Below are 27,745 nucleotides of genomic sequence, written 5' to 3' on the forward strand. Positions count from 1 at the left end.
CTATTTTAGCGTTCTTTTCTTTAAATATGTTTCATATTAATTGGATTTTTTGGTCATTCAGCATCATTGAATTTTAACGTACAAAATGTAAAAACAAAAAAAAAAAACGTTATTATTGCAAAGAATTTTGAAATGGTTTAAGCCGCTGAATATCTGCGCTGATGTTTAATCCTTTAGTCTATTTATTACGTTGCAGTGAATCTTTGTGCTGGTAGTGAATGTTTGGATTGACTTGTGTGTCTCTGTCAGTTCCTGCAGCGTAATGGTGAGCAGCAAATGTGTCTTATTTAGCGCTAGTTATCACCCACTCAGTACTGCTAGTACACATACCCCTTCATTTTGAAAGAGGAGAGAGGAGGGAGAGGGAGGCAGAGTGTCTTTGTGTGTGTGTGTGTCCGTGGGTGCGTGTGTGTAAGAGAGAGAACGTCTGTGTATGCATGTGACAGAGAGCGGAAGGGAGTGTGGGAGGGAGATGGAGATGTAGCAAAAGCAGCAGCACTGCCTCACATTGGACCTCAAACAGAAGATTCTTAAATCTCAGGATTTCTGATGCAGGCTTTTTTTTCCCCAAGCACGGTTCATTTGAGGAATGCCTAATTGAATAGCAGTAAAGCAGGAAGTGGCCAAGCAGAACAGGGAATCACCTGCATTTGCTTTCTTTGGGGAGAGGGGGACCTTTGACAGGCAAAAGCGGAGATGCTTCTGTAATCAAATTCAGCTGGAGAGTGTTTAAACAGCAGGAAACATACCTACATGACAGAGGCGGCATCATCCTGCCTCTGTACATAAGTGAATTTTCCCTTTGCTTCTTTTCAGCCTTTGCATCCTTTTTGTTTTTACATTTCTCTGTTTCTTTTTCTGCAAGTTCAAAGCAGAAAAGCACACAAATTATCATCATGGGCGATAAAGGCACAAGGTAAGAAAATAATCTTATCACAGTTAATGCTGCAAAGGAAACCAAATGTGTGGCAGAGTATTACATACCAATTTTTTTTCTTTCTTGGTAAATGTTGATATTTTACAGCTGGTCTTAGAAGATAATATTTGCGACGTTACAGACAAAAACGTTTGCGAAATATCTCAACTCGTTTAACTGGATAATTTCTTCAGAATCACAATTTTTCCACATTGTATTATTATCTGGGCTATACATATACAGAACTGTTTTTTGCAGTTGCCTCATTTTCATTCGTCTATTATTTGAACATAACCCTGTCTGTAAAGGTTTTAGATTTCAGTCAGTAAAACATGCTGCGTTTTGACGCAGCTGGTCACTACATGACTGTTGACATTTCACACATAGCATGGTACCTTATCAACAGAGTTCTAAATTACTTGAGCCTCTCTGAAGAGGAAGTATGCTATATGCCATATCTGTGCTCTCAGCAGGATAATGAGGTAATTATCCTCTTACAGTAATAGCAAAGCTCTCTGCTATTACTGTACAGTACAGAGTGAAATATCAGCAACAGCTGGAGAGGAATTCTCCAGTGAGCTGTGATGGATCCTTCGATCAAAAATCCATTTGGTTGTTAAATGTCTCATTGAACACAAATACATGGTGGCCAAACACATGCTATGAAGATGCATTTTTTTTTCCTCACAGCTATTTTATTTACATCTATTGATTTATTTTTAAAAAGTAGCTTGAATTGCCTGTTTTTGATGCAAACATTGTTTCCACCCACTTAAAATTAGAAATTATATGTCAAAAACCTCAGATTTATATCTTTGCTTTGTATGGCTTACACAGTCAGCTTCACTTTGTATGAATCTGTATATAGTTTTATGGTTATGAAAGTGATTTTCAAGAAAACATTTTTAAGTCAGGGACTTAAGACAAAAATAATAATATAATAAACAAATATTATAAACCAAAAATACTTGTTTAATAAAAAGAGTCTAAATGTTTCAGTATCTAAGATCATTAGTTGAATGTACAGCATTATATTTTTATTTATTAAACCTATTAGAGATTATTATTTTCAAATGTTCCTCACACAACACCAGTAGCATCATTTTTAAGTATTTTAGGAAAACTTAAATACATTGCACCAAATTCCCTATTAAAAGTGTTTAATGAAATACTTCAGATTTGCTTGGCTCTGTTTTTAGATTCTTTTTTTACCTGTACTTCACCAAAAATAAAAAGCCATAATATTTTATTTTACCACTTTGGGCCTCAAGCATGCATTGTTAATTGTAAATGCATTGTTAACCTAAAGAAAATAGCATCTCTTTCATGCTGTGTTTAAGCTTATTTCTTTAGGAGATACATAGAAGCCTAATCTTCTGAAAGGTTTACAGTATACAGTAAACTTTTTGGGCTGTCTGTGTTCAACACTGATCTATTTTTGATGTCATATCGGATGTAGTTAATATATATATGAAAGTCAACATTTAAGGATTTCTCTCAGTGTTTCTTTTTAAGGTTTTAATGTTATAATCCTTTTTTTGCTGTTTAAAACATAGTTTTTTAAACTGCAAAAACCAAAACATTACTTGATACTATGATTTTCTTAAAAAAAAGCTTTAGTTCTTCTGCTTGGTTTATTTGTGTACAAATGTTATAGTGGGGAGGTGTGAATTGTTTGCCCAGCAAGGGGCAAACCCCTTCATCAAATCAAATCACCCTGCTCACAAGCAGCTAAACACAGTGATGATATTCTACACACAGAAACATAACCATGTCCTGACTCATCTTAGAACAGACTTGTGGTGATAATTCATTTCTTTATATGCCAGTCAGAGCTGGGAAGTAATGAAGTACAAATACTTTGTTACTGTACTTAAATAGATTTTTCTGGTATCAGTACTTTACTTCACTATTTTTTTCCCTCACAATTATTATTTTTACTCATTAAATTTTTCACACAAATATCTGTAAGTTCTACTTCTTACATTTTCAAAACAGGCTTGTTACTTTAGGTTTAATCTATTTGGTGAAATTATCAATATTTTTTCTTCTTACCGCGCACCGTTTTCAGTCCATCAACCTATTTCCTGTCATTGTGCAGCTTTTTCAATCTACCACTGGTGTATCATTTCCTGACACCACAGACGTAGGCTAGTTTATGAAGCGAACAATAAGCAAGACATTAGGCAACAAGCAGTATGGGGCTAACTTAAATGAGACAGAGGGAGTCAGCGATGTCGACATGACTGACAACAGAGACATTGATCACCTGATCATCATTTTTGCTCTGCCTTTGTTCTATATGGTGGTTGTTTACCCTGGATACATTCATCAGCTAACACAATTTTGTATTAGTTTTGTATTAATATAGTAAATAAATTTGAGTTAAGACAAATTCTTTTTAATCAACACGTGAATAATGCAACTCCACTGAAAAATATTTTAATAACATTTGTTTTACTGATACTGAAGTCCCAAATCAGCACCAAAATCCACCATGATGCATACAACTAAAACGTACAACAAATAAGAGCAATAGACCATTCAAATCTGTAAAGGGTCTACTTTTATTTGTACACTCATAATCTGTCTTCTCTCTGTCATCTCTCTACACAGACAAATAAATAAAACAACCTAAATCTTGCCTCACATACATAATATGTATATGAATAGAAAGCTTGAAATGTCTACTTATAAATAAACAAGATTGAACATTAGTTCACGAAAACAAATATTATGTAATCTATATTAGAATTATAGATTATATTATAGATATTATTACTAAGTTAGAAGAGGTACAGTTTCTCCGGCATCACCTCATTAACCATCTGTGTGGAAACATAGCAAAGGTTCTGTTTGGTGTCCTAATATTAATGATGTGACACCCAGTTACCAGCATGACACTAAAACAGGTAGTAGTAATTGCTACTTTTTAGTATTTAAAAGCTTATATTTCTTTACTTCAAGAACTTCAGTTCTTTAACCTTTACCAGAGTATTTTAAAACATGAGTATCTGCACTTTTACTTTAGTGAAGGATGTGTGCACTTTTGCCACCTCTGATGCCAGTGGACTGCAGGGTGAGGTTAAATAGTGTGTCATTTAAGAAGAAATTATAAACAAACAACAGACATTTGGCAGTTGTAGCAGATCTAGTATAGTTTTACATTTTTAAACTTCAAATTTATCAAAAGTTACATTACAAGTAATAGCAAATTTTACATTGTTTACATCTTTTACAAATTTCATCATCTTGTATAAAATTTGGTGTGCTCTATCATGAACATGGACAGACTTTAAAAGCTGGTTTTTTGTAATTTCTGAAGAATTATTTAGGCCTCCTGATTAATTTTTTTGTTTTCTAAATATATTTGAAATTTTCATTTAAATTACATTTTAGTACACTAAAAACAAATGCTCTACAATATATACACAGTAAGGACTGATTGGAATCAAGTCACTAAGTGTGCTGGGCATGTGGAGGAAATGGTCCTGCACAATATCCAATCCATTAATTATATTTCAAGGAAAATGTTTTTTTTTTCCTCTCTCTGAACAATAAGCTTCCTACAGAAATGGATCCATATTTATAAAGCTAAAATTAGCTCTTTCAGTTAAAAGGAAATTTAATTGAATTGTACTATAAAAATTTTTTCTATGATCAACACATTTGAGTTCTGAATTAATCTAATTTTTGATGTAGATTTAATTGAGTTAATTGTATATGTTTTTCATTTTATAAGAAAGATTTTGTGAGGAAGAATCAAGGTTGTGTGCTCGTCAATAAAAGTCAATTTAAATTGTTAGAGTTGGAAGAAATCCTAGCTGGACCCATAGGTACTGCATAGAATTATTTTCTACAGAACAGCAATTAGTAAAGAAAGAGCCACGAAAGATCCTGCACTTTACAGTCATGGAGAAATTCAGATTGTTTGATGATACAACTGAGACAACCTTTCTTTAAGTCAACCTGTATTCACATAGGTTTGCATTTACATATGTTAATAGGATTTTATATTTGATGATGTGATAACAGTTCTGTAACATGTTTAATATTTATTAACTATAGCCATTTTTTTTGTGCTCTCCCTGATTTTTAAAAGAATGCTGGCTTTGAGGTGTCAATTTTTGCACTTGGTTTATTCAAGCTGGACACACAATTCCCCAACCTAAAATTTAACTTAAAAGATTACTTATCAATTTTATTGTCAGGTTAACTTTGCCTTTTCCATTCTAGTTCTGGTATGCCTAAGATATAAAGCATTAAAAAAAATCAAGATATTTGATACAATATGGCACAAAAAAACCTCTTTTAGCATTAAAGAAGTATCCTCTGTTGGTATATGCATCAGATACAAGAGAATTTTTAACAGATTATCTGAAGTGACATTTAGAAGATACATGTATCCATAGGACAATATGAAGTCAGTAGATTTGTCATATGACAGGTTAAATCACTCCAACAACAAGAAGGAGACTCAGTTGTGAGACACCTGTGTCACTCTGTATTTCAGAGTGTCTTTTTCAGTGATTACTCTCCTTTAATCCTGGTTGATTTTCTTTGTAAATCTGCTCACCACATGCTTGCAATGTTTTATGATTCGTTTAAAGTACAGTAGAATTTTTAATAGCAGTCTACCAGTTTTAACACAGCCCATGTGTAATATCAAGCTACTGTGGATACATTACTTGTCTTTGACCAGTTTCTCCATTATGTTTTTGCTGTTGAAGTCATGAAGGCCAGGGATCATTTATCACAAAATGAGCTCTTCCATCTGCTTTCTTTACATTGATATCTAGTCATCGTGAGGTAGCATTATTTCCTAACAAATACATCACCTGCTAGATGACAATATATGGTATAACTGGATAGGATTATTTAAGTTTTATTTGTAAATGGTCATATGACATGGCACTACTTCATTAGCCTAAATGGATATGTAGTGGCTGAGCTAAAATATAGTCTTTGTATTTGATTTATTGAAGTTGCACATATATAAGACGTAGCTGGACTGTAATGATGGAGAAAGTGTGTTCTATCTTTAAATGTCACAGTATTTATGTATTCAGCCAACCTACAACAGAAACTACTGCCTAATTAATTCCTATTAAGCTGCTATAAATAAACACTACAGACAAGCCAATATAGTAACTGTAAAAGTGTTGCCACTAATTATAGTGTATACTCAGGTTAACAATCATGAGTGGCAACCTCTTATTGTTTCTACTTCTTTTTAAAACAAAAAGAATAAAAAATAAGCACAAAAATAAACAATATATGCTTATAAGCAGATTTATCAATCTTTTAATGTTCTGTTACATTAATTAATAATAATTAATAGTAATTGGGATAATTAATGCAACATGCAGTGTTTTTTTCAAGTCATTGCATTGCTAAGTTTTGGAATTGTATAGCTATGTGCATATATAGTTTGAAAAAAGGCAAATAGCTGAAATTACAAGCAACTATTACAACATTATCAACAAATCATGTGTACTAATTGAATAATGGACTATTATTATATTATAATGGATCATATTAATATTAAAGATCAAAGATTAAAAAAAAAAATTTTCATTGTATAATTTAATAAAAAAAAATATTGTGGCTGAGTGGTGGCTGTTTAAGACCAACCTCTCAAGTGGCAAAATCTAAGATGGAAATCTAGAATGGAATTGCATCTTAATAAATCTGGGCTTTTAATACAGAATTCAAAGACCAGCAAAACATTTTTTTTTCTATTGTAACAACATGCAGCTAACTATGTAATAGACAATTACATTTTGCTAGGGCCAGTCTCAATAGTTCATGTTACAATGAAAAATTTATGAAACAAGCACTAGTATGTCATGACATATGGCTGCAGTATTGATGTGTGCAATTCTGAACCTGAAATCTTTGGGTTTAAGCTGCCTCAAATGGAAACAACTCAAGTGATACAGTACATGGGATTGCTAAAATATACTCTACACCTGAGCAATTAAAACAATTGTTTTGACATACTTAAAGAAACAATCTGGCAGGAGACATGCAAAATATATCCAAACCGAGTTTTAAATATACATTCATCTTCAGCAAACTTTTGAACATTGTCAGGGTCAGGGTTGACATAGAGCTTGTCCTGCGTACTGTAGGCGCAAGGCAGGGATACACCCTGTATAGGATGGCACTCCATTGCAGACAAAAGTCTGTAAAACTGTTTATTTATTTTTACGCTCAAAATAATTTCATACACTAAAACTTACTTTAATAAAAATATCAAACAATTGCCATAGTAGGTTATATAGTGAATTTACAATATGTCAAACACACACGGAGCTGATTCTGCCACAGAACCCAGTAGAGATTGCTTGTGCATTACAGATGCATGGACTCATTTAAAAATTCATACACACTTTAAAGTCACTTACTGCATACTTTTGGGCTTTTAGGACTCAGAGTGAAATTGTACACTGAAAGGGCTTAAAAGCCTTCTCAAGTTTGTGGTTCCACTTAGGTTGGATTTCACAAAAGCCTGTTTTTGAGTCATGTCAATCCATATTAGCACATCATATAATATCTTCACAATGTCTCAGCACTTAACTGGCATGTTGCATTTTTAATTTCTGCATAGACATCATGGTCGTCTAATTCAAAAGGCATTTTTTTTTGTTTATTTGGCTACACAGACAATGTATTTCTGAACTCTTCTAAAGTGGTTGTAAGCCATCTGTCTGTAGTTTATAATCAATAAGATTGAGTGAGTGAAAGAATCATGTGTTTGGCCTCGTCCGAAGCTGCCAGAGCCAATATCTCATAAATCTGATTTGGCAATTTTCCAAGTCAATGTTTTTAGACTTCACTCTTGTTCAAATACATGTAAACCAAGCTATAATAATAGTAACTAAACTTATATTGGCACATATTGGCTTAAATAAAGAGATAAATGTTATTATTCAATTTTTATTACTGCTGGCTTTATTTCTACCTCCACAAACCGTTTTTTAGCAAATACTAAATCCTCATTCTGTACATTCATCAATGTTATTTATGTGATAACAATCAAAGATGACTTTTAATGTATCCATGCTTTGGGCCTTGTTTATTGGCCCTTGTCTATTAGTACATTTGCATATATATATATATATATATATATATATATATATATATATATATATATATATATATATATATTTTTTTTTTTTTTAACTAAACAAAATTTTTCTGCTAGATTGACAAAAATAATGGAAAGCTGATATTCTTCATACTGACATATTTTAATGAATTCTAGTCACCCATATGTGTGTGAATCTCGTAGTTGATGACATCACTAAACTCCAAACTAACATTTTTATTATATATACTGCATGGGAGTGGTAAAACTTATTAGCAGCAATGATAACAGTATTAATAACCATGGGGTGACTAAAACAATGACTAAGTTGTCTTATTTTTAGGTTATTAGACAAACAATTTGTGTAAAGATGTATTTATAAACAAATTACTATTGCAACTATGCTAAGCATGAGTAAAGTAGTGATCAGATAGTCCATAAGATGTACTGTGTTTGGGCTCTTAATTTGACAGGTCTTCTTGTTAGTTTGGGGAACATTTTTGGAACTGTGTATTCCACCTTGTTCAGATAGTGATGTCAAATCAGAATGGCAACACAATAAGCAATCAAGTAAACAATCAGCATGCATCAATATTATGTTGTTGATTAAGTTAACTATTCTAAGGAGGAAATTATACATTTATTACAGAGAATTATACACTCATTACAGCTGGCTAGCTTGTTTCTTAGAAAAGACAAATATAGAGCTATACATGTTTTTATACTTTGTACCTCGAATACATGTGGGTAAAAAATTATAAAACTCTGATTTCCCACTTCAGAGGGAAGGCAAATGCAGCAGTAGCTAAAATTGTCTACAACATTGAAGGCCCCAGCTTATGGTATGTAACATTATAACATGCCTATCTTCTTAGCCATATTTAATAAAACTGCTACCTAAAAAACATAGTTCAGAAGCTGCAAGATGAGATCTCCAAAAAGAAATTCAGTTCCATGTGCTTAATATATTAGTTACTTAGAAAATTAGCTGCTTAACTGAAGAATGCATTACTCTATGTTTCAGTACATGACCGCTTTCTTTGCACAGACATTTTAAACTATTTACTGTATGAATTTTTTTTTTTTGATTGCTTATAAAATTTTAATACAAATGCTGTGCAGTTCTATTGTGTATTACAATGAAAATCCCCAAATTAATTAAATTAAATATGATTCATTAAAAGTAATTACATTAGCTTTGTAAAATGCACTTAGGTTAAATGTACCCATGCTTAAAATCTTAATAATATGCTGTCAAATAATTAAAAATGTAATAGGTTCTGACATAACAGAGCTAATCTAATATGTTCCTCTGTACTTAGTACAAAGTGATTAGAAATCGATTTAAAATGTTTTTGTCTTATTAATTTAGGCACAGCAATATTGGCTGTGCAGATAGATTTGCAAATACTAATAAAACAGCTTGACATGATGCCTTCTCAAATGTAACCACTTGAAGGGAAGTGCTTGGAACAAACACCTAGTAGAATATGAAATAAAATGGATGTAAATATTTGGAGAAAAGTGCACCAAAGATTTGCAATGTTTGTCTCATTCTGCTTATATACAGTGGGATCCAAACATCTACAACCACATTCAATTTTTTATATAAAAGATTTCAGAATTTCTAATCAGAAAGTTTTAGAATTTTACAATATATCCATTTCAGTGGGTGGCTCTGTGCAACCTACTTACTGTATATGCTACCTTATCAACCTTGGCAAATCATGCTATAAAGAACCCATCTTTGTTCACAGGGGCTTTATCATACTAGCACAGGATTGGGCCACAACATGCAGAATAGATTGTTCAGTAAATTGGCACAAATTCCCAAGTATGAACAAACTTTGCGCTAAAGGTTTTGCTAAATCCAAGACAACAAAATAGCTAAGAAGTTGCAGGCATAAGGTACTGTGCGATAAAGAAGCTGTAACACTTATGCAGCAGCCTGACTGAATTTATAGGCTATCAACAGCATTTTGATCCTTTTTATTTTCAAGATTCCTTTCCATCAAGTGCAAGATTTACTGTGGGACAGTTCACATTTTAACATTAAAAGATTTCAAGTAGGACTTTACTACTTGTGCCTGTCAAGTCACCATCCAATAATCTCTATAGAAACTCCTTCTACATTTATGGGTAGAGATATATATATATTTTAGAAAAGCATTACACATATGTGACTAGTATATGGCTAGTCCTGAGTTTATATTTATTTGCTGAGCCATGTTAAGATGCCCTGTTCCCTAAAGCAGTGCTATTAATGCTACCACTAATGAGAGAAATGAGTGAAAAGCTCTGATGAAGCACTCATCAGTGCTTGGAAAAAGTGGACCATTGACAAAACAAAAAGACCCACTCTGACTATGGTGACACAACCCACTTACATACAGGGAGAGAATCAGATTAACAGTGTCACTTATAAACTGCAGCTTCAAATCCAATACTTACTTCACCTTCACATCCGAATGAGCTGTCAGTGTGTATATAAACTCATTTATGCTGTTATGGTATGGGGATCGATATGATCGAATTTCTAAATTGTTTTTTTCTGATTCTAACAGGGTATTCAAGAAGGCAAGTCCAAACGGAAAGGTAATTTAAAGACTATTAAAACTCTCTCACCTAAATCAATTAAATTTACTTTTATTTTTATTTTATATAATTTTAACAAAATGTCTTAAAATCATTTGAAAGCTATATTAATGTGTTAAAAGTGTTAAAAATTTTCATGTTACACAATAACATATGCTTCATATTTTATCTCTTTAAGTTAACTGTATATCTTGGCAAGAGGGATTTTGTTGACCATGTGGACATTGTAGAGCCTGTTGGTATGTCATTTTTTTCAATTCATATTTAAATTACTCTTTGTTTTTTTTTGTTTTGTTTTTTACGTTTAGAACTGATAAAAATGTGCACACAATAATTGACATTTATTTATTTATTTATTTATTTATTTTTATTTTTTAACCTTTGTTTTTATTCAGTGTTCATGTTATTTGTGTTACATGTGTTAAATGACTGATCTTATAGTTTGCTCTTTTGACATGTAAATTACTTTCCTATTTTTGCAGATGGTGTTGTATTAATTGATCCAGAGTACTTAAAGGAGAGGAAAGGTGAGAAAAGGTTTTTATCAAACATTATGGCAAGTATATCATTTTTGGCATGAGCTTACTTTACTGTATGATCATTGTTTTCTATTGTATGTTAGTAATTAGGAAGGAAGAGTACTTAGAGTAATTTCTCCTGCTCCTTATTCATCCACAGTGTTTATAACGCTGACTTGTGCTTTCCGCTATGGACGAGAAGACTTAGATGTTCTTGGGCTAACATTTCGAAAGGACCTCTTTGTGGCCAATATACAGGCATTCCCTCCTGTGCCTGAGGAGAAGAAAAGCCTGACACGTCTACAGGAGCGGCTGATTAAAAAGCTTGGAGAGAATGCCTATCCGTTCACCTTTGAGGTTAATTCCTTACAGCTGGCCCATTATTTTAGATAATAATTATGATAATATATATTTACAAATCTTAAACTTTATTTTGTATATGTGAGGTAACCCACTCTCTTACTAGGCTGTGTTTAGAGTCAACTTAAAATATCCATATTCAAAGTAACCTTATTTATGTGCCATCAATTTTCTGGGTGCACCAAATAGGGGTTTTCAAAAGTGCTGATGTGTGCTACTTTACTATTAGATCTTTATTAATCAGGTAGACCTTAACTCTGAATACATTTGACATTAAATTTAGTTTTTGTTTACGTTTGGTTTGTGTGCACTTTTGCATTTTGCCAATTTTAGACAATGTGCTGTAACATCTGAGCAAGAGCACTATAATGTTATTAAACTTACATATTTTTCTAATAGATACCTCCCAATTTACCCTGTTCTGTCACATTGCAACCTGGACCAGAAGATACTGGGAAGGTATAGCTTCTATATCATAATCGAAAATAATTCCATGAGGTTGTTTTGAAACAATAAACCATACAATTGTTTTTTTCTTCTGTTTTTCTCACATCTAACAAGGCATGTGGGGTTGACTTTGAAGTAAAGGCTTTCTGTGCTGAAAACGTTGAAGAGAAAATTCACAAAAGGTAGATGACTTTTGTTCATGCACTTTGGTAAACAAAATATTAACACTGTGATATATGCTAATTTTTAGTTACTGTGAAATGCAATTAGGGGAAGTGGGGATGCTGAAGGATAAGTAGCCTTCCCACTTTAAGTAGCTCTACTACTACTACTACTACTACTACTACTACTACTACTACTACTCTACTACTACTCTACTACTAATACTGATAATAATAATAAAAATATGCGGCAGGGCCTAAGCATTCACAAACTGTGACCCTAGAGGTGCAATGCAATACATAAAATTATGCAAAACCAAATTAGCAGTTCTGTTTGTTGTTTACATCACTCATCAGAATTGAAGAAAAATGTGATCTCAGTGATTTTGACCACTGCACGATTGTTGGTGCCAATTGGGCTGCTTGAGTATTTCTATAACTTCTAATCTCCAGAGATTGTCATCCAAAACAGTCTGTACAGTTCATATAGAATGGCACAATAAAGTAGAAACAACATCCAGTGTTGTCAATAAGGGTCAATAAATAATGTCATGACTTGTTCAAGCTGATAAAAAGCCTAAAGTAATCAGATAACCACTCTGTATTGAGTAGAAAAGCAGCTCAGAAGGCACAACACATCAAGCTTTGAGGTGGATGGCTACAACAGCAGAAAACTATGTTGAGGTTGCACTGGTAAAAGGCTTACCAAAAACTGGACAGTTGAAAACAGTAAAAACATTTCCTTTTATGACCACAACTTCCAGGATGATAATGCATCATGTCAAAGCAAAAGTTGTCTCACCTTTCTTTGAATATGGTCTTAAAATCCTGTTTTGCATAAAACTTTAAAATTCGATGTTAATCCATACAATCACGAGTGACATTTGAGTAAACTAGGCTCTGCCTTGATAAAACTGATAGTGACCAAGTTTCATGTCCATACTTATGACTTGGTTTGCATGACTTGTTCAGTTGAGTATAATGATAAGAAAAATTCTTAAAGAATTATAATAAATAAAAAATAAATAAAGAATTAATATAATGGCATTCAAATAAAAGTTTTTAAATTGAACATACAGTAATCATCAATGTGTTAAGTTTTCATGTGTGGGGATCTTCAGGACAAAGTGTTTATACTGTTTGAATTCTGTGCAAACTGACAAGCTGGTTAAAAGAGAGAAAATGATATAGAGAAAAAGATATGCTGGCAAAGGAATACCCATGATTATTGTCATTATAATGTGAATGACTAAATAATCTATCTAGTCTTGTTTCACAGCATTACATTTAACCATTAAAATGCACAAATTGTTATTCATTAATAGATTACAATTTTACAATCACTGGCAAATCACTTTGGTATAAGCAAAATAGTACAGTCCAGACTGTGAGGTTATACAAACATAATCCCCTTTGGGGTGCTGTTCCAGTACTGTTCAGGCTGTTTAACCCCAGTGTGGATGGTGTTATGGTGCATCTAACCATATTTTGAGCAAGACCACACACACAAAAAAAAACACCAAATAATAATAATTATTATTATTATAATATATATATATATATATATATATATATATATATATATATATATATATATATATATATCAATATTCAGTTCCTTATTCTAAACAATTACGTTACTTAACAAGTAATTCATTGCCATTGTTTTGTTTCTGTGAACAGGTTTCTATACTAAATACTGTTTCTTGGCATAGGAACTCAGTGCGCCTAATCATCAGAAAAGTGCAGTATGCGCCGGAGAAGCCAGGTCCACAGCCAATGGCAGAGACAACAAGACAGTTTCTCATGTCAGATAAACCCTTACACCTAGAGGCCTCGCTGGACAAGGAGGTCAGAACTTTTTTTTCACATATGAGCAGTTTAAAACAAAGATGACAAAAGCAACTATGTTCTTTTCCCTATTCAAATAAGTGACTCTCACAAATTAAGCAAAGCCAGGCAAATAACAATGCGTTAAAGTAATAGTTTCAGACCTACTTATGAACGTTCAGGGTATTGCAGAATTGTAGTCTTTTTTCTCCTGTGGTACAATACAATAATAGCAAATTAGTATTTACTAGTTCTGTTACATAAGGTGGATACACCAGTGAAATCACAAACCTGTGCTCGAAGGAGCAATTATTTTACTAAAGAGCAAGCGTGGATTTGAGTTTAATAGTGTACTAGCTCCATCTAGCGGTTGTAGTGTGATACAAAATATTACAGGAAGGTAGACTGACTTTAGCTTCAGTTCTAAATACGAAATATCTTTTAAAGACTTTAGCTTTGTTTCAGTTGTTTTTTTGTGTGTTTGTTTTGTTTTTAATTGACTTAGAATCAGATCATACTTACAACTGAGAAGGGCTTTTTTGCTTCTTTTCCTTTAGATTTACTACCATGGTGAACCAATTAGTGTAAATGTACATGTCACAAACAACACAAACAAGACTGTGAAGAAAATGAAGATCTCAGGTGTTGTTAAACAAATGCACATAAACATTTTCTTAAAAACTATTATTTTGACAAATTTAATGTTAATTTTATGTTTTTTATTCTTCATGTCCTTTTTTTCTTTTATTCAATTCTAGTGCGTCAGTATGCTGATATTTGTCTTTTCAACACTGCCCAGTACAAATGTCCAGTGGCAATGGAAGAATCAGAGTATGTATGCAGCATGCACATTTGATGAAGCAATACAGCAATAGAGGTTTATATATTATTTTATATATGTATATGTATTTAATTCCGTTGCTGTTACTGTGTCTGTTTAGTGACATTGTGGCTCCAAGTGCAACATTCTGTAAGGTTTATACTCTCACCCCCTTTCTTGCCAACAACCGGGAGAAGCGTGGCTTAGCCTTAGATGGAAAACTCAAACATGAAGATACTAATTTAGCCTCAAGTACATTGTGAGTACTCTTAATATAAGAAGTCTTATTAAGGTAACTTGTGGAAAGAAGCAACAGTTGCAATGTTCTCTTTCACCATCAACTTTTTTGTTTTATCCGGAAGGTTACGAGAAGGCGCCAGTAAAGAAATTCTGGGTATCATCGTTTCTTATAAAGTCAAAGTGAAACTAGTGGTGTCTCGTGGTGGGTAAGTTGAACCCGTTTTCAGTTCAGTGACTTTACTATGTCTAGCTGTTGTATGATTCTCATAATTCTAGGTAAATCCTAAAAATAAGATAATAAATAAAAATATACAGTATTTACATGTTAAAAGAAGGCAAAGATAAATACCAGACTTAAAAAAAATATTCATAGTATATGAACTATATGTCAGTCTTCTAAGATTCCAGAGAGAATCTGTAGTGAACATGTAGCCATGTTTAACCCTGCCTACTACCTCAGAACTGTCCTATCACAATTATTATAACTTACAGTGGATAAATAAAAACAACTTTTAAATAGTTTTATAGCCTGACTGCCGGAATGCATATTAGGGGGGTAACGGTACATGCATTTGTAGCAACATTTTTCTGTACAGGGCTTTCATATCGGTACACACGTGTACTAAATGCAATCCTTTTTGCGTGCGGAACATAGTTAAAATCGGAGTTCCCTCAGGGTTGTATTAAGTGGCCGACCGCAAGTTTGTTTAGTCACTGGCTCGCACTTAAAATGTTTTTTTTTTTTTTTAATTATTAAAGTTTAAAACATACACAACAATGCTGGGGATAAAAAAAAACTAGAAAAAAAAAGAAAATAGAGGGTCACTGTGGCTCCTCACTCCATACCGGAAATAAGATTTGTTTTGTGCATGCATAAAAACACTAAAGAAGCCATAGCTCTAGCGTTAGACGCTAACCAGGAAGTAACTAGCAGAATTTATCTTAAAAGGAGAAGATCCACATATCGAGGGAGTGAATGAATGTATGATGGAAGGAATGAAGACATTTGTTAAAGCATGCTAAAATAAATGGAAGGGTTAAGTAGATCATATCTTTAGAAAATTAAATATTAAATGTAAAACACACATATAGAAACATCTGTATTACCCAAATAAGGTCTAACAAATGTAAACTATTTTATTAAAAATTTCAATTATTCATTTAAATCAATATAATACATTTTTTTTTTTTATAAAATATTATTATAGATATTATTTAACCAAACATAAATTTTTATTTATTCATTCAATTGCAATTCCTTCAAAGTGGGCAAGAGAAAAAGGGTCAAACCCACCATACATATGTCTGAGTATGATTTAAGTCAGTGTGTCTGAGGTCTAAATATTGTTGTGAACATTTTAGGTATTAACTCATCACTATGCATGCACAACTTTATTCTCTATGGCCTATGAGCCTGTCATGCATCTGTCTATTGCTATTGTGCATAAAGTAGGATACGTGTCCCGAAATTCTGCCCTAAAAAAGGTGTTTGGAATATCAACTCACAGCAAGTATTGTGTTAATTTATACAATTATTAAAATTCTACCAAGTAAACACTAAAAATACTCAATCCTTGATATGCAAGAAACAAAGAATTTGAGTGCTACATATGGCACACTGACATTTTTTCTTCAACTGTGTAAAAGACTAAGTATGTTTCATTCTTCACAGGCTCTTGGGAGATCTTGCTTCCAGGTAAAGCATATTTGATCAAATAATTGCAATTTTCTTAAATAATGCTTTTATACTAGCTAGTTGAAGCAAACAAATAGGCATGAAATACATATTTGCACAGAATATTAATTGTTTATTAATTAATTAACTAAATCTAATTCTAATACTAAAAAAAGAATTATACTGCAAAGCACCATGCTTTTAGTAGCTTTTGTACATTTATAGATTCTTTTAGATCTTTTGCTGAACAACTTAAATATTAACACTGTTTTATTTTCTCTAGTGATGTTGCAGTAGAGTTACCTTTCACATTAATGCATCCCAAACCAGTAGAAGAATCTATTTACAAAGATGGTATGAGTTTAATTCAATTTATTTGATTGCCTGACAAAACTAATCTAAAGAACACCTTGATATTATTATACCATTATGCAAAACCTTCATTACAAATTTCATGTTGTTTTTTGCTAACGGTGTGTTCAAAAAGCAATAAGTAAGAAATAATGTAATGCAATAGGACAATAATGTGTATAGGATTATTTTTTACTTTTTGGTCAGTGATTATAATTTTCACTGTCAGACTTCATTTGCCTTCTTGGTATTTTGCTAGACATAGCCATGCTTGAGAAGCAAAACTGATCCAAGCCAACCAGAGTAATTAATCTAATGAATTTATTTATACTATATCAATTCAAATGATGTATATTTACAACAGTATAATCCCTGTCATTTTATATTTAGACATTCTCAGCTAGTTTTTAGCATGTTTTAAGGATCTTGAATAGTCAGATTTGCTGTTAGAATAATTGAACCTCTGTCCAGGGGATTTTCTCTACATGTTCGCTTGATTAAATACTCGTTTTACAGATTAATATATGGATTATAGCCTTGCAAGGTGCCTGACCAGCATACGATATGGACTGAGAAGGGTCTCATACCATATGGTCTATACCATGTTCACCTATAGCTATTTTACCATTAATCGATGCCAACCAGGCCTAATAAAAGTTCATAGTTCATAGTTCATAGATACCTGTAACAGATTTATTGTTTTAGCTACTCATGTGTTACCCAGTAGTGTTTTACATGTTTCTTTTATTTTAACTTCTGCTTTACCCTTTACTTTACCCTATTCTTCTTTTTCTGTGTAAGCACTAGAAAATGATGCACCTATTGACACAAACCTGATCGAGTTCGACACAAAGTAAGTAATATTTCATCACTTTATTGTCAAAATTACCACTGGTATTTGTTAAATTTATGATTTATGACAAACCTCACTTCAAATGATTGACTATACTACACTTATTACTTATTATAATGTTTGTTCATCATGTTTTATGCTTGTCTTATTAATCCTTAAAAGGAATTACAGAATCACACACACAGTTCTGAAGACCCTGTCCGAATACAAAACATCATTCAATCAGTTATACTTTCAGGTCTTAAAAATAGCACCAGGAAGCAATAAGTACTTAAAATGCATAAATTAAGGCAGTTTGGTTCATCAACACCACACAATGCTTTCTGAACACTGACACATTACTAATCAGTAGAGAGGTGAGAGGAACTGGTGAGGGGGAAAACAATTATTTATCTTTAAACTCTAAGCTTTGAGCTTTAACCTTTAAGCTTTAAACTATTTAGGATAGAATTATTAATTGTTGCACCAGCTGTCAGTTGGGGGAAAAGAAAAATGTCCAGGTTAAAACCACTGTAGCAGAAAAACTAATACAGAGATGTAAGGTAGGCAAAATAGACAAGACTATAGACCACATCTAAGTATTAAAATAATCATTGACACAATGGTAGAGCAAAGTGTTGGGCTCAAGTAATTGAAAATATTAATTAGATGACTTTAATTAATAATCAAGTAAGTTGGTTGAGCTAGGGAGTAGGGATGGATGTTTCACTGGTGAAAAATTATGCAAATAATAAAATATGTAGTGAGCAACTTTGTGCTAATTCGGCACGAGACCAGTAATCAACAGTAAAAATTACATTGTGAAACATTCTCCAGGATATGAACTTTTTGTGAATAAGTGGAAAATGAAATGTAAATTTTGCAGTACTTTGTGCAGTACATTTTGTGATAAACTTTTCTTTGTATGTGTATCTGGTCAAATTCTATTTGTTTCTTTATTTGTTTCTAGTGATGATGATATAATTTTTGAAGATTTTGCAAGGCAGCGACTTATTGGAGCAAAGGACGACAAAGAAGAGGAGGAGGAAGGTACAGACTCACCTAAGCTAAATGACAGATAGATGAAAACAACAAATATTTTATTACATCAAGCATTAACTGAAAATCCCTGTAAAGACAAACAAGGTGTTTGTGACACCCTTTAACACACATCACTGTGGTGCAGTTGTAGTGCTCCTGTTTACATATGGTTTCTCCATCCTGAGTGGGTGCAAGAATGTAAAAGTTTTGAAAAACATTGACTCCTTAAATAAGCATTTTGCTGGTAAAATCATTCCAATAGCTTCTACAGGGGGCCTATGAGGTATTTATGGTAAGACATAGTAAGGAATTGCATTTGATCATGGTTAAAACAACCTTTAACTATAGCATGCCTTTGTTATAATTCATTCTGTTCCTTTTCCTATTAGAAGAGGAAATAGAGATGATAACTTTGTGTTTAAAACTATAAAAAAAAAAAACTCTGTTCTGAACACTCTGTAGAGAAGAGAAATGACTGACCATTGTCAGGTTGTCTTGTTTTTATGGACAGTCCTGCATTAGTGAAGAAAGTCAATTATTGAAAAAAGTTGAGTAACATTTTCTGTAATATGTAATAATATGTAATAATAATAATAATAAAAATAAAAACATTAATGATAATAATAATAATAATAATAATAATAATAATAATAATAATAATATAAAGAATAAAGAATGCCCCATTACATAATTCAGGGAGTTTTAAAGAGTAAATTGGCCTTAGTCAGTATTGACACATTGGCACTTTTATCAAGGGAAGCCGTATTAAATGATTTAAAGAATACTTGTAGATACCTGTAGTTTACAAAAAAAAATACATAGAGAAAAAATTTGGGGGGGATAGTTCTATTTTTTTTAGACTTTAAATTAATTTAATTAGAATTACTAATGTAATTAAACTTTTAATTAAGCTTTTTAATTAATAGCATTTTTATTTCTATTAAGAATAGAGTACAACATAAGCATGAATCACATGTGCTTAACTGAAAATGAGCAAGCTGCTTTAAAAAACAAATACAAATACTCTACAATACAATGCAGGAACAAGTATAAAGGGATGAAAAACTACTACACATCAATTTTGAGAGGTAAAGAAATTGGATTTGCATCAAACTAACTGCCCCAATCTATCTGTTTCTTACATATTAATTAATTATTATATACATTTTTCAAAAAAGAAAATTTTCAGCTGTTACAGCATATAATTATATTGTGTAATATATAGATAATTGTTGTATTAAATACTGCTTTATGTTTTATGTACCTTTCCATGTATAAACCTTTCTAAAATTGTGGTAAATGGGTAATTTCTTTTTTTTTTTAAGTTGCTAAGAAATGTTTTAGAACCACTACTCCACTTATGCACATGAATTAAAAGGAAACCATATAGGTATCGTTGAAAATCACACACTGTGAACTACATTCAAATTTATTAGTATTTAGTTAAACCCAGTTTCAGATATCTTTTTTGTGAGTCTGTGGCAATGGTAATGGGAATATGAAGAATACATACCTTATGGCTAATATATCTTATGGCTTACTTTAATGTTTGGTTAGTTGTCCTGAAAATTGAGGTCAAAATATTTTAGACTAACTATTCTAAGTTGTCTTTCCATATTTTGGTTATTCTTTGGTATATTCTGGTCATATTTTTATTTATTAATTTTTATTCCATGTCAAATTAATTGAATCCACATGAAAATGTTGTTGTTCTAATTAGAATATTATTACTGTACTGTTATACATTCTTTTTAAAATTTCAATAAAAAGATGTGTTTAACTTCATGATACATACATGTTTGGACTTACCGGCAGCGATACTTATAGATTTACTTCTTAAAACTGACATGTCAATAGACCTTACTAACTCAGACAAGGCTTCAAACTTTTACAGATTGTTTGCTAATAAGATATTAAATTTAATATATAGAATATATATTAGAAATAAATTAGAGTAGTAGCTCAGTGGTTAGGGCACTGGAATACTGATCAGAAGGTCAGGGTTCAAGCCACGGTATTGCCAAGCTGCCACTCTTGGGACCTTAAGCAAGGTCCTTACCATACCACCCTCTGTGCTTCAGGGGTGCTGTGGTCCTGAACAACCTGGGATATGCGAAGAAAATAATTTCACTGTACTGTAATGTATATGTGACCAATAAAGGCTATTCTAATTATATAGTAGACCGGACTATCGAATCATATTATTTGTTACAGATATGTGAACATGTCCCATTTAAATTAAACATATTGAAAGACTATGCTTCTTGTCTGTTAGTTTACATTATGTTTTTAGAGTAAAAAATAATTAATTGTTAATAATTAATTTCATTGTTTGATTTATTGTTAAAAGAAAGCAACATACAATCTAATACAGTAAACTGGTAAAATAAGTAAATGAATAAACAGTTTGTACTCTAATATGAGGACGTACACTTTACAATATATATTATTAGGATTGAAACAGGCAGGTGACAGATGAAAATGTAGAACATGAGGTGTCATTCTGAAAGGCCCATGATCTCCCTGAAGCGTTCACAAATGTTTAGATTGGTGATTGCAAAGTCTATAAAATACACAATTTTTATACTCATTACATCCATTCAGTGAGCAATTGTGTGGCATAGTCATCCTAAAAGAAACCACTGCCTTCAGGATAAAATGTTTCACTCAAGTCAGAATAGCACTTCCTGCTATGGGGACAAGTGAACCCAAACAGAAAGATGCCTTCTGCAATATAAAAGAATGGCCAGTTGTTCCTTAAATTAATATCTAAAATGCATCTCTGTTTAGCTAATGTGCCAAATCTTCTGTGGTAAACGCATTTGTTTAGTTCTTATTATTTCTAACAGTAGATCACATAGGTGCATGCATCACCTAAATAGATAATACATATGCCAGTTACCATTGGACTGAGATTTTAGTGGTAGCTGTAACACAGGGGCAGCTGCAATTGCCAGCTAGAATATGTACACCATGTAATAGGCCAGTCCCTACAAGCCTTTTATGCCTTTTAATATGAGATAAATATTGAACTGTAAGGTATTTGGGTAGTGCAGGATTAATATCATGGATTGTATATAGATGTTATAAATATAATAGGTATAGAAGGAGGAGAATAAAGCACTTTAATACACTAAATATACATCCTGTATGGGCAAAACCATGAACTTTGGAATGTCATGTTGCAACAGTGAAGTGCCAACATGTGAAATATAAATATGTAGTAATGCAGATATACTAATATGGATGGAGGGGGTGTGGGTGCTGAACTAACTTTGGGTCTCATTTATCATGGATACAAACAGATTTATTTGTTAGTCAGGTGAATATCAGTCATGTTTTATTATTAGCATTTATATTACAAAAAAGTCAAAAGTCATAAACAAAACCTAAATATTTACTTCAAAAATTAAAAGACATAAGCCATAAACAGGTAACAAGTAACAAGATTTACGGTTCAGTAATTATTAATAATATTTAATACTTTAATTTAAAAATAAAATAATTTTTTATTGACATGGATGTAAGTCAAAATAACAGCCTAAGAGTTTTGTGTGTCAAAGTCTATACACATGGCCACAATAGACTCCAATTACCATCAATCACTCTTATCTTTAAACCTGTCATGTTCACACAGATTATTAATCATCAGCTCTGGTTTTATTCACTCACTTGCATGTTTACACACTCATAATATTTAAGGATTCAAGAACAGATAGTGAATGTACTTTAGTATTACCAATTGTTTATTTGCTGATTCTTTGATTATTGTGTAAATTGATCTTTTTTATTATCTTATTTTTCTCCTCTGGTTTTGTGATTTAGATTTCTCTCAATTATACAGTTTGTGACCATGTTTTTGCATTACGTTTTTGACTTACCTGCCTGTTTCCTTAATAAATCCTTTACCTGCAAATGTTTTTATCTCTGCCACCTGGCATTGTGGGAATGTGATTTGCAATTTGTAGCTGATCAACATGTGCACATAACTACAAAGATGCACATATAGACATAACTTCAAAAAAGAACTTTTTAGAAACCTTTACTTTGGCTTGGTGTATTCAAACACACAACTTTAATTAAAGACAAAAGAAAGTTAATCAAACATCAAACTTACAGTGCAAGAGATTTTAAATAAATAATTCTTATGATTATTTTAAATAAATAATGTTTAGAATTTTATGATATCTAAAGTTACAACAATCTTGATACTTTATTCACTAGATCACCATCTTCTTCCTCTTCTTCTTCTTCTTTCGGCTTCTTCCATTAGGGGTCGCCACAGCGGATCATCCGTCTCCATACCCCTCTGTCCTCTACATCTGCCTCTTTCAACCCAACTACCTGCATGTCTTCCCTCATCACATCCATGAACCTCCTCCTTGGTCTTCCTCTTTTCCTTCTTCCTGGTGGCTCCATCCTCAGCATTCTCTTACTGATATACCCCATGTCCCTCCTCTGCACATGTCCAAACCATCTCAATCTCACCTCCCTCACATTGTCTCCAAAGCAACCTACATGCGCTGTCCCTCTAATAAACTCATTTCTAATCCTGTCCATCGTCGTCACCCTCAACGAAAACCTCAACAGCTCTGCTACCTCCAGCTCCACCTGCTGTCTTTTTACTTAATGCCACTGTCTCTAAACCATACAACATCACAGGCCTCACCACAGTCCTATAAACTTTCCCTTTTACTCTTGCAGATACCCTTCTTTGACACATTACTCCTGCCACTCTTCTCCAACCACTCCACCCTGCCTGCACTCTTTTCTTCACTTCTCTAACACACTCTCCATTACTTAAGCGAGATCACCTATATTATTATATTTCTTTCGACAAGCTTAAATTGACAGAAAACATTGAGAGACCACTGTTTTAAGTTTTATAAATAAAAGTGACTGAACAGCAATTTACAGCGATGTCTCAATATTTACGGTATCATTTGTGTTGAATGTTTTTTTCTTTTCATTAACATCGGGAAAGATTCTGCACTCACAACCAAATGTACAGACATCACTGGGCATTGCTCTTTTCCATTTTTTTAAGTGACACTTAGTAACTTTTCTTTCATTAGTTGGTGAAATTCATCCTTTTGAACTTTTGTTTCCAAGGTCTGACAAGGACATAGTCTGCTTTTACTTCTTTGCAACCAACCAGCAAATTGCCCTCATGGGGCTCAGGACAGAATTGAAGTGGACTAAGGGCCACAGTTTAAATTACCAAGAGACCAATTATGCCAGTGTTTACTTAGAGTAGTCATTGTTGGCTTATTATCTGTCCGTACTTGTAAACAATTTTGGAGCTAACATTAGGAACATACATCATTATATTTCGCCATGTTAACATTATTGCCCCAAGTGCATTTGCTTTGTTTAGTTAATGATAGGAAAACATGCCCAAGGCATGCCCATTGAGCCAGCAGTATTCTTTGATGACCTAAAGACCTGTTAACCAGTGACCTGTAAAGACATACAACAAATAACACTACATGCTAGGCCCAGTTCTGTGGGTTATCAAATGGTATTGAACTTGTGTTCTTGTTTATATTGTCTAAATTTTTCACTAGTTTTGCAAAACCAACATGAACAAAACCCATGATTCATTCACCTCATTGTTTCCCCCGAATTCTGATTACACTTGCATAGCTCATTATTGCTGTACAGGCAAAATTAAAAGGGACATATGCACTTTCTTGGTATCTTTGAATGATCCCTACGATTCTCTATGACATCCGAAATGCTGGTCATCATGTTCCCGCAAAATATTTTATCTAGTCATTGCTGTAGGTCTTAATACTTCTTTGACATTTTTGAGTATATGCATTTTGCCTAAATGTACCATATTCAGTAGGTATATAGACCTTCTTATGACAAACGAATTTCACAGTCTGTAAATCCTCCTAGATTAGTTGGATTTGAACCAAAGCTCATAAGCAAATATCTATAATGCAAAATTGTTATGGATTTTAAAAAAATACTTTACCAGCATTGCCATGACAAGGCAATTAACCTAGTTAAGTTATGTCATGAAGTACATAAATATATAATATTATGCATCACTGTTAGAAGGCAGGTGCAACATTTTGAAAATAATCTAGTTTAGGATAATGTCTTAAATTACTCAAAAAACTAACCAGGAGTGAGTAATATTTCCTAACACTATAACACGAAAAAGTTTGTGTATAGGTTATGTATGTAACCCTAGTTCCCTGAGGGAACGAGACGCTGCATCGAAACGCTTTGGGAATGCGCCCAAATGTTCACGCTCTAAAATAATGTGTGTAATCAGTCAAAAATTGGACGCTGGCCGTCACCAGTGGGGTGCCGTCATGACCAGGAGTATAAAACGCATATGAGTGAGGGCAGCAGCAGCTTAAGGAAGAAGGAAGCGCTGCAGGGACGCTGGAGGTGCGGCATAAAGACGCAGCATCTCGTTCCCTCAGGGAACTAGGGTTACATACATACCTAGAGACGTTCCCTTTCAGGAACTCGAGCTGCGTCGAAATGCTTTGGAAATGAGTGTCCAATCATGCCAGACTGACTAGTCCCTGCCTAGTGTGTGTCTGTCAACACAGCTAGAGGAGGACTGAGCCAGGAGTGGCACTGCGGTCTAGGTTATAGAACTACACAAAGGTCAGCGGGGTGGACCAACCCGCAGCGTTACATATGTCTTGGAGGTGTACTCCAGAGGACCAAGATTTTTAAGCAGCCATGCTCTGGGTGGAGTGAGCTCTGACCCCGACGGGAGCAGGTAGACCAGAGGACTCATAAGATGATGTGATAGCACCAACAATCCACCTGCTCAGAGTCTGCCTATTAGCAGGGAGGCCTCTCTTGGGAAGTCCTTAGCAGACGAGCAGCTGACCGGTCCTTCTCCAAGGACCCGTCCTGTGGACGTAGGTGTCCAGTGTGTGGACTGGACAGAGCTGGTTCAGTTTCTCCTGGTCTGGGGACTGGAACGGAGGAGGATAAAATGCCTGTACGGTTTGTGGGACGACTGAGGGCACCTTGGGGATGTAACCTGTGCGGGGGTACAGAAAGGCACTGGCCATATCCAGGGTAAACTCCAGGAAGGAGGGGGCCACAGAAAGGACCTGCAGGTCCCCTACCCTTTTGATAGAGCATGGTTTTGTTCGAAATTTGCTTCCAAGATGCCTCGGCTAGTATCCCTTCAACCCGGCTTACCCATGACCTGGACACCTCGGAAAAAAGGGAAGACCCCGAGGCAGAGGTTGTGACACGGTGTCAGAAAGCGCTCATCTAATTTACTAGATGAAAGCAATTTCTGCTCATGAGCTGGCCAAGTTATATGGAGCTTTGCAACGGTACATATAACAACCTCCGAACAGCTCCTCGGCTTCCATATCACAGAGCGTGCCCCCCTGCCACCCCCACCCCTCTTCGGAGGAACAGAGGTGGATCTGCATGTGAACGCCGAAAGGCATGCTTCCTAGACCTGCCAGCAAGCGCTGGACCGAGCAGGTGAGGTTGGAAATAAGGACATGCCCATCTCGAACCCTCTGCAAGGTCCAGCCACACTTACCTCACTCATATGAGTTTTATACTCCTGGTCGTGACTTCACCCCACCGGTGACCGCCAGCGTCCAATTTTTGACTGATTACACACATTATATCAGAGCGTGAACACACGGGCATGTTCCAAAAGCGTTTCGACGCAGCTCAAGTTCCTGAAAGTGAACCCTAGTTCCCTGAGAGAATGAGAGCTGCATCGAAACGAGGGCCATGAGGGCCAATGACTTCCTCCACAGACTCATCCTGTGGAGGTATGTGTCCGGTGCTTACACTGGCCATAGTCGATTTTGCTTTTCCTTGTGGGGCTTGGAAAGGAGGAGGGCAAAATGCCTGCAGAACGTCAAACTCCAGGAAAGACCCGGCCATGGAAAGAGCTTGTAGGTCCCTGACCCTCTTAAGGGAGGAAATTGCCAGAAGAAAGGTGGTCTTAACTGACAGATACCTAAGGGCCACCTCGGCCAAGGGCTCGAAGAGGGGCTCAGATAGAACCTCCAGCATTACAGCCAAGTCCCACACAGGCGCTCTGGGACGTATCCCGGGCCTCAGACTCTGGGTGCCGCGTAGGAAACGTGTCACTAGGGGGTGTTTCCCCAGCGACTGCACCGCAGGCGGATTACAATAGGCCGTGATAGTGGACACGTAAACCTTTAGGAATGACGAAGCCAATACTGTGTGGAAACTGTTCCTGCAAAAACTCCTGAACTGTACCAGCCAGGCAGTTGACTGGCTCCAACGGGTGGTGCTCACAACACGTGGTGAACAGATGCCATCTGGTGGCATATAACCTCCTCGTGCGTGTCTTATATATTCTTTTTTATGTTCAACCCCAAAACAGTGTGAAGTACAGTTTTCTGTTTAAGTGTTTCCAAATATAACTTCTTTGACAGTTTGAGAAACCTTTAAAGAAGGAAACTTTACAATAACAACAGGTGTTGGAGTTGTAATGCAGATCATATCCATGCTATCTTGCAGACAAAAGAAGTGTACACAAATACTATGTAAAATTCTATCTAAAACTATCAAAATTATTATAGCACCAAGTGTGCACAACTGCAAAGGTGAAATATATTTTTTTTAACATAGATATGAATAACTGATTGTACACACCAGCATTTAGTGAAAAGCTTTGTATTACCGATACATTTGCAGTTACAGTATTTGTAGTGAGAGATTTATAGTGATTTAAATCTGTGTATATAATTTGTTACTAATTCTGAAAGGATTTAAAAAATTAATCAAATTTAAGTTAAATATTATAACAGAAACATGTATTATATAATTATGTACTATTATAAAATTGTTATAATGATTTGACATTAGTTTTAGGTTTAGC

At 34.1% G+C, this 27,745-nt stretch overlaps 1 protein-coding gene across 1 annotated transcript; it reads left to right on the top strand.

Annotated features, from left to right (window-relative positions):
• Positions 1–222: 222 nt before the first annotated feature.
• arrb1 (arrestin, beta 1) lies at positions 223–22,795 on the top strand. The gene is made up of 16 exons (XM_046863557.1): positions 223–916; positions 10,574–10,604; positions 10,783–10,843; positions 11,087–11,131; positions 11,283–11,479; positions 11,882–11,941; positions 12,044–12,111; positions 13,806–13,941; positions 14,478–14,562; positions 14,679–14,751; positions 14,862–14,999; positions 15,103–15,186; positions 16,653–16,676; positions 16,939–17,009; positions 17,808–17,859; positions 18,809–22,795. Exons 1-16 carry the CDS (start codon positions 897–899, stop codon positions 18,918–18,920), a joined length of 1,257 nt encoding a protein of 418 aa, XP_046719513.1. The 5' UTR covers positions 223–896; the 3' UTR covers positions 18,921–22,795.
• The last annotated feature ends 4,950 nt before the right edge of the window (positions 22,796–27,745 follow it).

Source organism: Silurus meridionalis, chromosome 12 (assembly GCF_014805685.1).
Source record: "Silurus meridionalis isolate SWU-2019-XX chromosome 12, ASM1480568v1, whole genome shotgun sequence".
Taxonomy (NCBI): domain Eukaryota; kingdom Metazoa; phylum Chordata; class Actinopteri; order Siluriformes; family Siluridae; genus Silurus; species Silurus meridionalis.